A 13,744-nucleotide genomic window follows, 5' to 3' on the forward strand; every position below is an offset into this window, starting at 1 on the left:
CAACCTTAGTTTCTAGGAGTAGATCCATTATGAAATAGCATATTCATTTCACTTTAGATCATGCCAAAAAAAAGAAGGAAGTGCCTTAACATACCTGCCCTTGAATTATTTGAATGAAATAAAGTTCTGCTTATATGGAAATTGTTGATCGCAACAGAATGAAGCTCCTGCTTCTTTGATTGTTGAACGAAATTGTGCTTGATTTGTTGAAGCTTGGACGAGATTTGCTTCTAATGAATTGAAATGAAATGTTTCTGCTTTTCTCACGTTTTTGGTAACCAAAGACAGAATGAAAATTTTTGGCTAAAGATAAGAGTTTGGATGAAAATGGTTCTGCTTCAATACAAAAGTAACGAAAATGAAGCCAAAGGCATTAAATGAGGCTAAAGACATTAATATGAATCTCAAGACAGATTTGGATTAGTTTGTACAAGTCTTTCTAAGACTTTAAGTCATTATTAAGTAGCCACCTAGAATTGTGACTACTTAGTCACTTTCTAGGCTTTGTGGCTTCTTTCCACGTGTGGGGTAGTTTATTAATTATTTATCCACTTATTAGTTAACTCGGTAATTTTCTGTTACCCGGTAATTAATCAATTACCCGCATAATTTAAAAATTACCACAAATTACTTAAAATTCTATTTATTTTTAAAATACTTCATATATACTTTATATATTAGACTACCGTGGTCATATGGTACCTTGCATGGTACTAGTTCATAATTATCGGGTATTATCGCTCGACCCGTATTTTATCCCAAATTGGCCACTTTCAACGAAACTCCTCTTCTTTAATTCGTGTACCCCTTTATCCTTCATAGCACTTATTTATCGCTTGTTATAAATAGCGTAGTCCTTATAATCTCCAAATAATCTTTTACTTGGACTGATGTCAACTACCTTACGATAAATTTAACGTACAATACTTCAGGGTGCAACATCGTCGTAAAGTTAATACTGCAAAGCATAACATCGACGTAGTACTACGGGGCGTAACAAGACCGAACACTTACCTCGATGCCACGAACACAATTCAAGCCTCAACTACCGTTTTACCTCTTGATTCCACCATCAATTCGCTTGTATCTAGCCACAAGTTACTTAACTATATCAATAAATGCTAAATGAATGAATTCTAATGCATGAAAATAGATTTTCTAGAGTTTTTCCGAAAAAATCAAAAATCGACCCCGGCCCACATGGTCAAAACCCGAGGTTCGAACCAAAACCCGATTACCCATTCACCCACGAACTCAAATATATAATTTGTTTCGAAATCGGACCTCAAATCGAGGTCCAAATTCCCATAATTTGAAAAACCTAAGTTCTACCCAAAACACCCAATTTCCCCCATGAAAACCTTTGATTTTGAGTTGAAATCACGGGAAAAGATGTTAAAGATTAATAAAAATGAGTTAGAAATGACTTACAATCGATTTAGAAGAGTACTTGCCTTTGAAAAATTGCCCAAGAGTGTTTAGGTATTGAAAGGGTTTGAAAAATGGCTGAAATGCGTCTAAGTTATGATTTTGCAGGTTGCAGATGTCGCAATTGCGAACCCCTCAGACTGTTAACTTTTCATTTGCGAACCCTGAGAAACCCAGTCATCTTTGCATTTGCGATGTCGCATTTGTGACCAAGGCAGCCCAGGCCACTATTCGCATTTGCGACACATTGCTCGCATTTGCGAGCCAGCCTGCAGGCCTGCAACACACCAGAAGTTCCTATGTCCAAATTTCACTCAGTGGCCTATCCAAAACTCACTCGAGCCCTCGGGTCTCCAAACCAAACATGCACACTAACCCAAAAACATCATACGGACTTGCTCGTGCATTCAAATTACCAAAATAACATCAACAACTATGAATTTAGCATCAAAATCAAAGAAAATCTCAAGAACATTCAAAGTTTCAAATTTTACATCTAAGGTTCCGAATCATGTCATATGACTTCCATTTCTTACCAAATTTTGCAGGCTCAACTTAAATCACATATAAGACCTGTACCGGGCTCCGGAACTAAAATACAGGCCCGATACCATCGAATTCCAAACACATTTCATTTCCAAAAACTCATATATATTCCAGAAAACAATTTTCTTTAAACATCCATTTCTCGGGCTTGGGACCTCGGAATTCGATTCCGGGCATACGCCCAAGTCCCATATTTTCCTACGGACCCTCCGGGACTGTCAAATCACGTATCCGTGTCCGTTTACCCAAAATGTTGACCGAAGTCAACTTTAATTCATTTTAAAAGCAAAATTTATCATTTTTCACAGATTTTCACATAATGGCTTTCCGGATACGCGCCCGGACTGCGCACACAAATCAAGGTGAGACAAAAAGTGAGGTTTCAAGGCCTCGGAACACAAAATTTATTTCTAAAACAAGTGATGACGTTTTGGGTTATCACATTCTCCATCTCTAAAACAACCGTTCATCCTCGAACAGACATAAGAAGGAAGTACCTGAGTCGGAGAAAAGATGGAGATAATGGCTCCGCATATCGCACTCGGACTCCCAGGTCGATGCCTCAGTAGGCTGACCTCTCCACTGAACACGAACAGAAGGGAAACTCTTCGATCTCAACTGACGAACCTATCAGTCTAAAATAGCTACCGGCTCCTCCTCATAGGACAGATCCTTGTCCAACTGGGCAGTGCTGAAGTCTAACACGTGGGATGGATCACCGTGATACTTCCAAAGTATGGACACGTGAAACACTGGATGCACGGCTGATAAGCTAGGCGGCAACGCAAGTCTGTACGCCACCTCTCCCACTCGATCAAGAATCTCAAACAGGCCAATGAACCTAGGTTTAAGCTTGCCCCTCTTCCCAAATCTCATCACGCCCTTCATAGGCGACACCCGAAGCAACACCCGCTCACCGACCATGAATGCCAAATCACGAACCTTACGATCGACATAACTCTTTTGCCTGGACTGAGCTGTACGAAGCCTATCCTGAATGATCCTGACCTTGTCTAAGGCATCCTATACTAGATCCGTACCCAACATTCGAGCCTCTCCCGGCTTAAACCACCCAACCGGCGACCGACACCGCCTACCATATAAAGCCTCATAAGGAGCCATCTGAATGCTCGACTGGTAACTGTTGTTGTAGGCAAACTCCGCTAAAGGCAAAAACTGATCCCACGAGCCTCCAAAGTCAATAACACAAGCTCGGAGCATATCCTCCAAAATCTAAATAGTACGCTCGGACTGCTCGTCCGTCTGAGGATGAAATGTTGTGCTCAACTCGACCCGTGTGCCTAACTCACGCTGAACTGCCCGCTAGAAATGCGAGGTAAACTGCGTACCTCGATCAAAAATGATAGACACGGGCACACCATGAAGACGAACAACCTCCCGGATATAGAGCTTAACTAACTTCTCAGAAGAATAGGAGACTTCCACAGGAATGAAATGCGCTAACTTAGTCAGCCTATCAACAATAACCCATACTGCGTCGAACTTCCTCTGAGTCCGCGGGAGTCCAACAACAAAGTCCATAGTGATACGCTCCTACTTCCACTCAGGAATCTCAATCTTCTGGAACAAACCAGCAGGTCTCTGATGCTCGTACTTTACCTGCTTACAATTCAAACACCGAGCCACATACAACAATGTCCTTCTTCATCCTGCTCCACCAATAATGCTGCCGCAAATCCTGATACATCTTGGCGGCGTCCGGATGAATAGAGTACCGGGAACTATGGGCCTCCTCTAAAATCAACTCTCAAAGTCCATCCACATTAGGCATACAAACTCGACCCTGCAGCCTCAAAACTTCATCATCTCCAACTATAACCTGCTTGGCACCTCCGTGCCGCACTGTGTCCCTAAGAACACACAAATGGGGATCATCATACTGCCGATCTCGAATACGCTCCAATAATGAAGAACGAGCGACTGTTCAAGCTAACACGCGGCTGGGCTCAGAGATATCCAACCTCACGAACTGATTGGCCAAAGCCTGAACATCCAAAGCAAGCGGCCTCTCACCGACCGGAATATATGCAAGACTACCCATACTGGCTGACTTTCTACTCAAAGCATCGGTCACCACATTGGCCTTCCCCGGGTGATATAAGATGGTGATATCATAGTCTTTCAATAACTCCAACCACCTTCTCTGCCTCAAATTTATCTCCTGCTGCTTGAACAAATACTGCAAACTCTTATGATCCGTGAACACCTTACATGACCCGCCATATAGATAATACCTCCAAATCTTCAACGCGTGAACAATGGCTGCTAACTCCAAATCATGGACTGGATAGTTCTTCTCATGAATCTTCAACTGACGCGAAGCATAAGCAATGACATTTCCATCCTGTATCAACACCGCACCAAGTCCAATACGAGATGCATCACAATAAACTGTATATGGCCCTGAACCTGGGGGCAAAATCAACACTGGCGCTATAGTCAAAGCTGTCTTGAGCTTCTGAAAGCTCGCCTCACACTCGTCCAACAACCTGAACTGGGCACCCTTCTGAGTCAACCTAGCCATCGGGGCTGCAATAGATGAAAATCCCTCCACAAACCGATGGTAATAACCTGCCAAACCCAAGAAACTCCGAATCTCTGTAGCTGATGTGGGTCGAGGCCGGTTCTTGACTACCTCTATCTTTTTCGGATCCACCTGAATACCCTCTGCTGAAACAACATGACTCAAGAATGCAACTGAACTCAACCAGAACTCACACTTCGAAAACTTAGCATACAACTGACTATCTCTTAGAGTCTGAAGAACCACTCTCAAATGCTACTCGTGCTCCTCCCGGCTGCGTGAATAAATCAAAATATCATCAATGAAGACTATCACGAACGAATCCAAGTAAGGTCTGAACACTCGGTTCATCAAATCCATGAAAGCTGCTGGGGCATTTGTCAATCCGAATGACATCACCAAGAACTCATAATGCCCGTACCGAGTGCGGAAAGCTGTCTTAGGGACATCGGATACCCTAATCCTCAACTGATGGTAGCCAGATCTCAAGTCGATCTTAAAAAACACTTGGGCCCCCTGAAGCTGGTCAAACAAATCATCAAACCGCGGCAATGGGTACTTTAATAATACACCAAATTTGAGAAACTAGCAAACCACCACGTTTTTAGAATCTTCGATTCTTAATTCGGAGACATGACCAATAAAAATTTGAACAGCGCCATGCATGCACGACTTTTGGCTTTTGATCATATTATATACAATATTTATTTTGGAATAAAACGTGTTTGAAATTGCTAATTACCTCAAGATCTCCCTCTAATTAACATAGATATAGAACTATTGTTCTGACTGATATAGCGTTTTGAGTTTCTTAATTGCAACCAAAACCATTTTCCCACCTCAAGGCATCGCATTCTACGTGCCATTTTTTCTAGGTATCAAGAATAGTTAGTTGAAATCACCACGTGCATATTTTGTTCCATCTCAAAAAAAATTGATTCATGCTTTACCTTTTCTTTATCATTTTAAGGAAACCAACATGTCAAGATTCAAAGCTAACCAGCCTCATCATTCATCTCCCAAGTTAGTAATAGTCCTCAGCAGTCAGAGAAAAATAGACTTCTCTGAGTTTAATATATTCATTTCAGCACGCCGGATACTTTATTGGCCCAATCGTTCACCTGGCTTTAAAAAATGATTCCTCTTTATTTGTTCTTGTTATATTGTTGTACTTATTTTTTGATATTCCGTAAAACACCTATCATCTAGTCAGTCCATTCTTCTTTCAGATCTTTTAGCTTTACGTCGTTTCTTTTCTATTGTTCTTCAACTTTATGTCTCTTAAATCCCTTTTTGTGTCCAAATTATGCAGAGCAACTGAATCAAAACTTATTTTAGAGTACCATCTTCATTAAGCACACATTGAAAAAATTCTTGAAAATAGATTCTTCTTTGATGGCATTCTCTCTCTCACACACACACACACACACACACACACATATATATATATATATATATATATGAGTAAAAATAAAATAAATGAGATTGTAGCTAGGATCTCTTTCTTCATCTATTGTACTTGTAGAATTCTTTTTCTCTATTTGTAGCTGATTATCTCGTATCATTTCTTCCGTAAAATATATGGATTTCACCTCTCTAAACTTACTTCATAAGATTCATTGTGCAATTACACTCAGCTGTATGAGAGAATAAAAATTTGAGCAGATCAGTTATTTTTATCAGTCATTTTTTAATTGAACATGAGTGACGATAAAAAGGTACTAATCTTGAGCTCATTATGTTAGAAATTATCGTCTCTTCTAGAAACTTTTAGTGTGGCCCACATATAAGGCAATAAATTATTTACCTTGTCTCTCAGAGGAAATAATATATCAGATAATATTCTGTAGTTATGCATATATGGTAGTTTCTTTGATGGAAAGAAAACCATATATTAGGAGTCCCTAGGGTAATTATAATTTATGGAAAAGTCTCTAGGGCTAAAGTATTTGCGTAAGAGTCCCTAGCGTACCTATAAATACGCCTGTGACTCCATCAGTCTGGCATCCTACGATAGGCACAGGCTAGAAGGCTCCTAGGTTTTCTGCCAACGTTTTACGACGGTGATTCCCTACAACACTTGAACAGCTATGGCTAAAGGTATGTTCCTATTAATATTCTGCTGCGTTAGTTCTGTGTTTGTATTCGAAATACAACATGTGGTATCAGAGCCTGCCTTTAGCTGTCTTGTTCAGTACCAGATCGTTCAATAATAGTTGCAATAGATCTAAATTATTGCATGATGGATTAGGAATTAACTTGATTTTAATTTGAAGGTCTCTCATCCAGACCGTAAATTAGATAATGGATGGCTTCTGTTTCGTAAGTACAGTTTTTAAACACTGTTCCTATCTTCAAATTCGTGAGTCTGCGTTATAGAGATGCATTGGAAGCATGGGTCCATCTGATTTTTGTCCATCGATCATGACCCAATTTTGATAGGAATAGGAATACTCTATAAATTTTTGTGGTTTGCGAATTCATACAACTGTATCAGTTAAGTCATGATGCAAACATGATTTATTTTGTATGTGTTTATTACGTGTTTCGGTGTGTCATTTTGATTGTGGTATTGATATTAGAAGGTTTCTCAAAATATTATCGAGTTTAGAATTTATTTTTCTAATGGGCTATTATATTATCTTGAGCCGTAAAATTCAACTTTGTTTCTTGGGACATGAATCAACTTACTGCCCTATTAAAACTTTGGAGCCTTTTAAATATTTTTGTAAAGTCACTTAGCAATTAAGGCTTAATTCCCGAAGCACTGTCTAACCAATTTTGCATTAGATTGTAAATTATGTTTTCATAATTTTGCTATGAGGTTCTTATAGAATTCAGATTATTTATAAGAACTACTTTTGTGTTTGGCGTTCTATAAGTATTATGCTTATGTAACGTGTAAACCCATTCTGAATCTAATCAACATTTAGTTTAGTTGATTATTTACACAAATTATTTTGAGATGTCATTTGAGTTTTCTTTTATGTGATGTACTTAGGAGTAGCCACACCATCTTGAGTGCTTAATATAAAAGAAATTAAGTTGTTAAATCACATAAAGTTTATTGATTAAAATTATAATGACATCTATTTAGTCCAGTTATCTTATTAAAATGGTAACCCGGCCATACAGGGAGGTAACCGTCTTGGTGAGATTAATTGGAATGTGATAGTAAACCTTTAAATTAAAATTATCTTATGCCCACAGGTACGGATAAATTTTTTATGTATTTTGGTTTACTAGTCTAATAAAGTTAGTAAATTCTATGCATGAGTTGCAACCTCTGCCCACAGGAAGGTTTAGAATTTACTTAGAATCGGTATTTTACGCGATTCACCTTTGATGGATTGTACTTCATAGCTTATGTATGTTTATCCTTGTTTTGCAGTCTTTACCGCTTTTCCTACCGCTATTTTTAATGAGAATGCTCGAATTCCAATGCTTTCTGGTGACAATTATACTGAATGGAAGGAGAAAGTCCTTCTCACTTTAGGATGCTCAGATCTGGACCACGCACTCCGTGTGGATGAACCACTTATTCCAACGGAATCAAGTATGCCAGCTGCTGAGGCTAATTATGAGCGGTGGGAGAGATCTAATCGCTTAAGTTTAATGCTCATAAAAGCTCACATAAGCCAAAGCATTATGGGTTCTATTCCTAATAGCGATAAGGCCAAAGCTTACATGAAGGCAATTGATGAACAATTCGTAAGCTCTGATAAGGCTTTGGCCAGCACCCTTATGAAAAGGCTCTCAAGTATGACTTTTGACAGAAGTCGTACAGTGCGTGAGCACATTACGGAAATGAGAGACATTGCTGCTAAACTCAAGTCCCTTGAGGTTTATATGTCTGAACCATTTCTTGTGCATTTCATTCTCAAATCACTTCCTGCGGAATATGATCCGTTTAAGATTTCTTATAACACACATAAGGATAAAATGGTCAATTAATAAACTTTTGACCATGTGTGTTCAAGAAGAAGAGAGGTTGAAGCATGAAACACCTGAAAGTGTTAATATGGTGACTCATGGTAAGAGAAATGTAAAGAAGGGCAAAAGTGTTCCCATGAAGAAGAAAAGCACATTTGACAAAGATGCTTGCCGTTTCTGTAAGAAGAAGGGACACTGGAAGAAGGATTCCCTGAAATACAAGAAATGTCTTGAGAAGAAAGGTAATTTTACCTTTGTATGTTATGAATCTAATTTTACTGAAGTTTCTGATAATACATGGTGGATTGATTCTGGTGCTACAATTCACATTGCCAAAATCATGCAGGGCTTTCTAACTCAGAGGAAACCGATAGGAAGTGAACAATACGTCTATTTTGGCAATAGGATACGTTCACGTGTGGAAGGCGTGTGGACTTATAGGCCCATTTTGAAGGATGGTTTTCACATAGATTTAGAAAATACTTTTTATGTTCCAGAATATTCTAGAAATTTAATTTCTCTTTCAAGACTATCGATTAGTGGATATGATTTGAATTTTCATTATCCTTCTGTGAAACATTTGAAAGATAATAAAGTTATTGGTTTGGGTAATTTGAATAGAAATTTATATAAACTTGAGCTAGACCCCACATTCGAATGCTATGTTTTAACTTTGCATGAAAAATAAATTGGCACTAAGCGATGTATTATCAATGAGAATTCATCAAGTCTTTGGCACAAGAGATTGGGACACATCTCTATTGATAGAGTCAAAAGGTTGGTTAATGATGGAGTTCTAAAAGCTCTTGATTTTACTGACTTTGAGACTTGTGTGGACTGCATAAAGGGTAAGCAGACCAACAAATCAACTAAAGGTGCCAAAAGGAGTTCTCAATTGCTTGAGATCATACATACAGACATATGTTGACCTTTTTCTACCCCTTGCTTGAATGGTCAGAGATATTTTATCTCGTTCATTGATATATGTATCTCTATTTTTTGTTTAATAAATCAGAAGCACTTGATGCTTTTAAAGTTTACAAAATAGAAGTAGAGAAACAAACTGGTACTCAGATCAAAATTGTAAGATCTGATAGAGGTGGAGAATATTATGGTAGGTACACAGATAAGGAACAAGTTAAGGGTCCATTTGCTGAGTTCCTCAAAAGTGAAGGTATAATTGCTCAATATACCATGCTAGGAACACCACAACAAAAATAGTGTGGCAGAAAGAAGGAACCGCACATTAATGGAAATGGTAAGAAGCATGATTAGCAAATCAAGTTTACCTGTATCCTTATGGAGTGAAGCCTTAAAAACCGTTGTGTATATTTTAAATAGGGTTCCATCCAAGGCTATCCCCAAGACACCTTTTGAGTTATGGAAAGGATGAAAACCTAGTTTAAATTATTTACACGTTTGGGGATGTCCAACTGAAGTTAGGGTTTATAACCCACAACTAAAGAAGTTGGATGAATGAACAATAAGCGGTTATTTTATAGGCTATGCGGTTAACTCTAAGGGATTTTGGTTTTATTGTCCTTCTCATTCTCCTAAAATTATTGAAGCTAGAAACGCTAAATTTCTTGAGGAGCATGAAGAGAGTGGGAGTGGTTTGACTCAAAGAGTGGAATTGGAAGAAATAAGGGAACTACCTGTGGTACCTTTATATATTGGGAACTTGAATGTTGCTCAGAAAAATTCTCATGAATTATCTGAACAACAACAAGTTCAAGAGCCACCACCACTTGAGGAGCCACATGAAGATCAACCCGCTTTACCTGAACCCACTAAAGAGGTGTCTGAACCAGTGGAAGTGAGAAAATCCTCAAGAATTCGAAAATCAGCAATTTTCTAGCGACTATATTGTATACCTCCAAGAGTCTGATTATGATATTGGACTAAAAGATGATCCATACTCGTTTTCACAAGCCATGAGTGGAGAAAACTCCACACTTTGGTATGATGCCATGAAAGAAGAGTTATAATCTATGACTAAAAATAAAGTTTAGGATCTCGTCGAATTACCAAAGGGATCCTCTACCATAGATTCCAAGCGGGTCTTTAAAACTAAGTGAGACTCATCGGGTAATATCGAACGATATAAAGCCAGACTTGTAGCCAAGGGTTTTTACTCAAAGGGAAGGCATTGATTACCATGAAACCTTCTCTCCAGTATCAAAGAAGGATTCATTGAGAATAATCATGGAATTAGTAGCTCGTTTTGATTTAGAGTTACATCAAATGGATGTGAAAACAACTTTCTTGAATGGAGATCTTGAAGAGGAGGTATACATGCGTCAGGCTGAAGGATTTTGTGATAAGGACAAAAGTCACCTTGTTCGCAAGTTGAATAAATTTATTTATGGGCTAAAGCAGGCTTCCCGCCAATGGTATATTAAATTTCATAATGTTGTTTCTTCATTTGGGTTTACGGAGAACATTATTGATCAGTGTGTATACCTTAAGATAAGTGGGAGCAAATATATTTTTTTAGTCCTATATGTGGATGATATTTTGCTTGCAAGTAGTGATTTGGGATTATTGCACGAGACTACACAGTTCCTTATCCAGAATTTTGAGATGAAGGATATGGGTGAAGCCTCTTATGTCATTGGCATAGAGATCCACAGAGATAGATCCTAAAGATTACTTGGACTGTCTCAAAAGGCCTACATTGAAAGAATTCTGGAAATATTCGGGATGATGAACTGTTCACCTATAGCAGCAACAATAATTAAAGGTGACAAATTCTCATTGAATCAATGTCCACAAAATGCATTGGAAAAGGAGCAAATGAAAGACATTCCCTATGCTTCGCTTGTTGGGAGCCCTATGTATGCACAGGTCTGTACTAGACCTGATATTGCTTTTGCGGTAGGAATGCTTGGCATATATCAAAGTAACCCTGGTCTTGACCATTGGAAAGCTGGTAAAAGGGTCTTGAGATATTTGCAAGGAACCAAGGATTTTAAGCTCACATACAAATACTCTGACTCTTTCGAGGTGATTGGATATTCAGACTCTGATTTGGGTGGATGCAAAGACACTGGTAAATCTACTTGAGGATACATTTTCCTTCTTGCTAGAGGTGATGTGTCTTGGAAAAGTGTCAAGCAGACTATTGTTACAATATCCACAATGGAAGCTGAATTTATAGCATGCTATGAAGCTACATCACAGGCGTTATGGTTGAAAAGCTTTATTTCCGGCCTTAGGATTGTCAATTCCATTTCAAGGCCATTAAGAATCTTCTGTGATAATTCAGCTGCAGTATTCTTTTCTATGAATAATAAAAGTGGCAGCCGAAGCAAGCACATCGACATAAAGTACTTGATGGTTAGAGACTATGTGAAGAAGCAAGATGTGAGTTTTGAGCATATTAGTACTACTTTGATGATTGTTGATCCTATGACTAAAGGTCTGCCGGCTAATATTTTCAAGGATCATGTAACCCATATGGGTCTTAGTAGCTTAATTTAGTCTTGCTTTGCTCTATAACAGTTTGTCTAGACATTATGTTTATTTTTTATATACATGTGCACACTTTTGGTTTTTCATGTATCGTTTATGATCATTGGATCAATAAAGTTGGACGCTGAATGACTTATAATAAGTTCATTTATAAAGTTGTTAGACACTTTGCTAGAATATATTTTGCATTGTAATACATGGAAGAAAGTGTTTGAAATTACCGTCTCTTCTAGAGACTTCTAGTGTGGCTTACATATAAAGTAATAAATTATTTACCTTGTCTCTCAAAGTAAATAATATATCAGATAATATTCTGTAATTATGCATATATGGTAGTCTCTTCGATGGAAAGAAATCATCATATATTAGGAGTCCCTAGGGTAATTATAATTTATGGAAAAGTCCCTAGGGCTAAAGTATTTGCCTAAGAGTCCCTAGCCTACCTATAATACTCCTGTGATTCCATCAGTCTGGCATCCTACGATAGGCACATGCTAGAAGGCTCCTAGTTTTCTGCCAATGTTTTACGAAGGTGATTCCCTACAACACTTGAACAACTATGGCTGAAGGTATGTTCCTATTAATATTTCGTTGCGTTGGTTCTGTATTTGTATTCGAAATACAACACATAATAGTATAATTCATATCTTGACTTTTTAGCTAGAGGACTCTTTCTATTTCAAAACATTATGTCGATATATATGAAAAAGGTAACCAAAGAAACCAAGAAGAAAATCAACAAGAAACATTACACATGCCAGTTCTAGAGTTTATTCACTAATAAAGCCGACAAGAAGGACCTTTGACTCATTCATGTTGGAGGACATGAATCTTAATAATGCTGGTTAAGTCCATTTTTCTTCTTTTTATGGAGAAGTTTTCCTAATTAGTCTCTACATACATTGTAGATACCAATTTTACAAGGGACAGATGTGTTAGTCAAACTTAAGTATATTGATTTAAAGAAAGTTTATGCACTCCCCTTTCCTCCTACGTTTTTTCTTCCTTGCCTATCCTTCCCTAATAAGCCGTCGATAACACTTCGACCCTATTTGGTAAAAACTTACCCGTATGAAGTGTTTAAATATAATAATTTACTATAGTTAAGTAATAATTTAAGACAAGAATGTAATATTTAGAGTGTGTTTGGCATAAAGGAAAATGCTTTTTATGAAAAATATTTTCCAAGAAAATGAGTGATTTTATCACTTATTTTCCATTGTTTGATTGGATAGTAAAAAAATATTTTCCGGAAAATATTTTTTAGTGTTTGGTGAGCGAGTAGATTTTTTTTTTTGGAAAATAATTTTTTATGCTACTCTCCTCACCTCATTCCCCCAAGTCCCCATATTTCCTGTGCTCTCCCCCCCCTCCCCCCCCCCTAAATACCCAACCTTTTTCAAGAATTTAATTATTCTTCCAAATATTCAAACACAAACCCAAAGGAACTAATGTGTTGCTTTACTTTTTTATGTAAAAACAACGTTGAAATTTGTGCTCTATAATTAAAAGGAAAATACTCTTTTTTTGGTTGAAAAGAAAGTACTCTTTCTTCAACATGAAAATAAAGTACTCATTTTGTTAAAATGAAAGAAAATACTTTTTCTATATATAAAAAAGAAAATACTTATTTTTTTGCAATAAAAGAAAATATTATTTCTGCATCATAAAAAGAAAATACTCTTTTTGTTGAAATGAAAGAAAATATTTTTTAGTAGATGATTTTGATGAAATAAAAAAAAGTTCTACATCATGAAAAGAAAGCACTATTAATAATATTTCAATTTAGTGTTGGGGTAGGGCGAGGGGTAGGGTTGG

General features: G+C 37.5%; 1 protein-coding gene across 1 annotated transcript; it reads left to right on the top strand.

The window, feature by feature from the left end:
* Nucleotides 6,610–8,473, top strand: LOC109234590. The gene is made up of 2 exons (XM_019400643.1): nucleotides 6,610–6,619; nucleotides 7,911–8,473. Exons 1-2 carry the CDS (start codon nucleotides 6,610–6,612, stop codon nucleotides 8,471–8,473), a joined length of 573 nt encoding a protein of 190 aa, XP_019256188.1.

Source organism: Nicotiana attenuata, chromosome 1 (assembly GCF_001879085.1).
Source record: "Nicotiana attenuata strain UT chromosome 1, NIATTr2, whole genome shotgun sequence".
NCBI lineage: Eukaryota > Viridiplantae > Streptophyta > Magnoliopsida > Solanales > Solanaceae > Nicotiana > Nicotiana attenuata.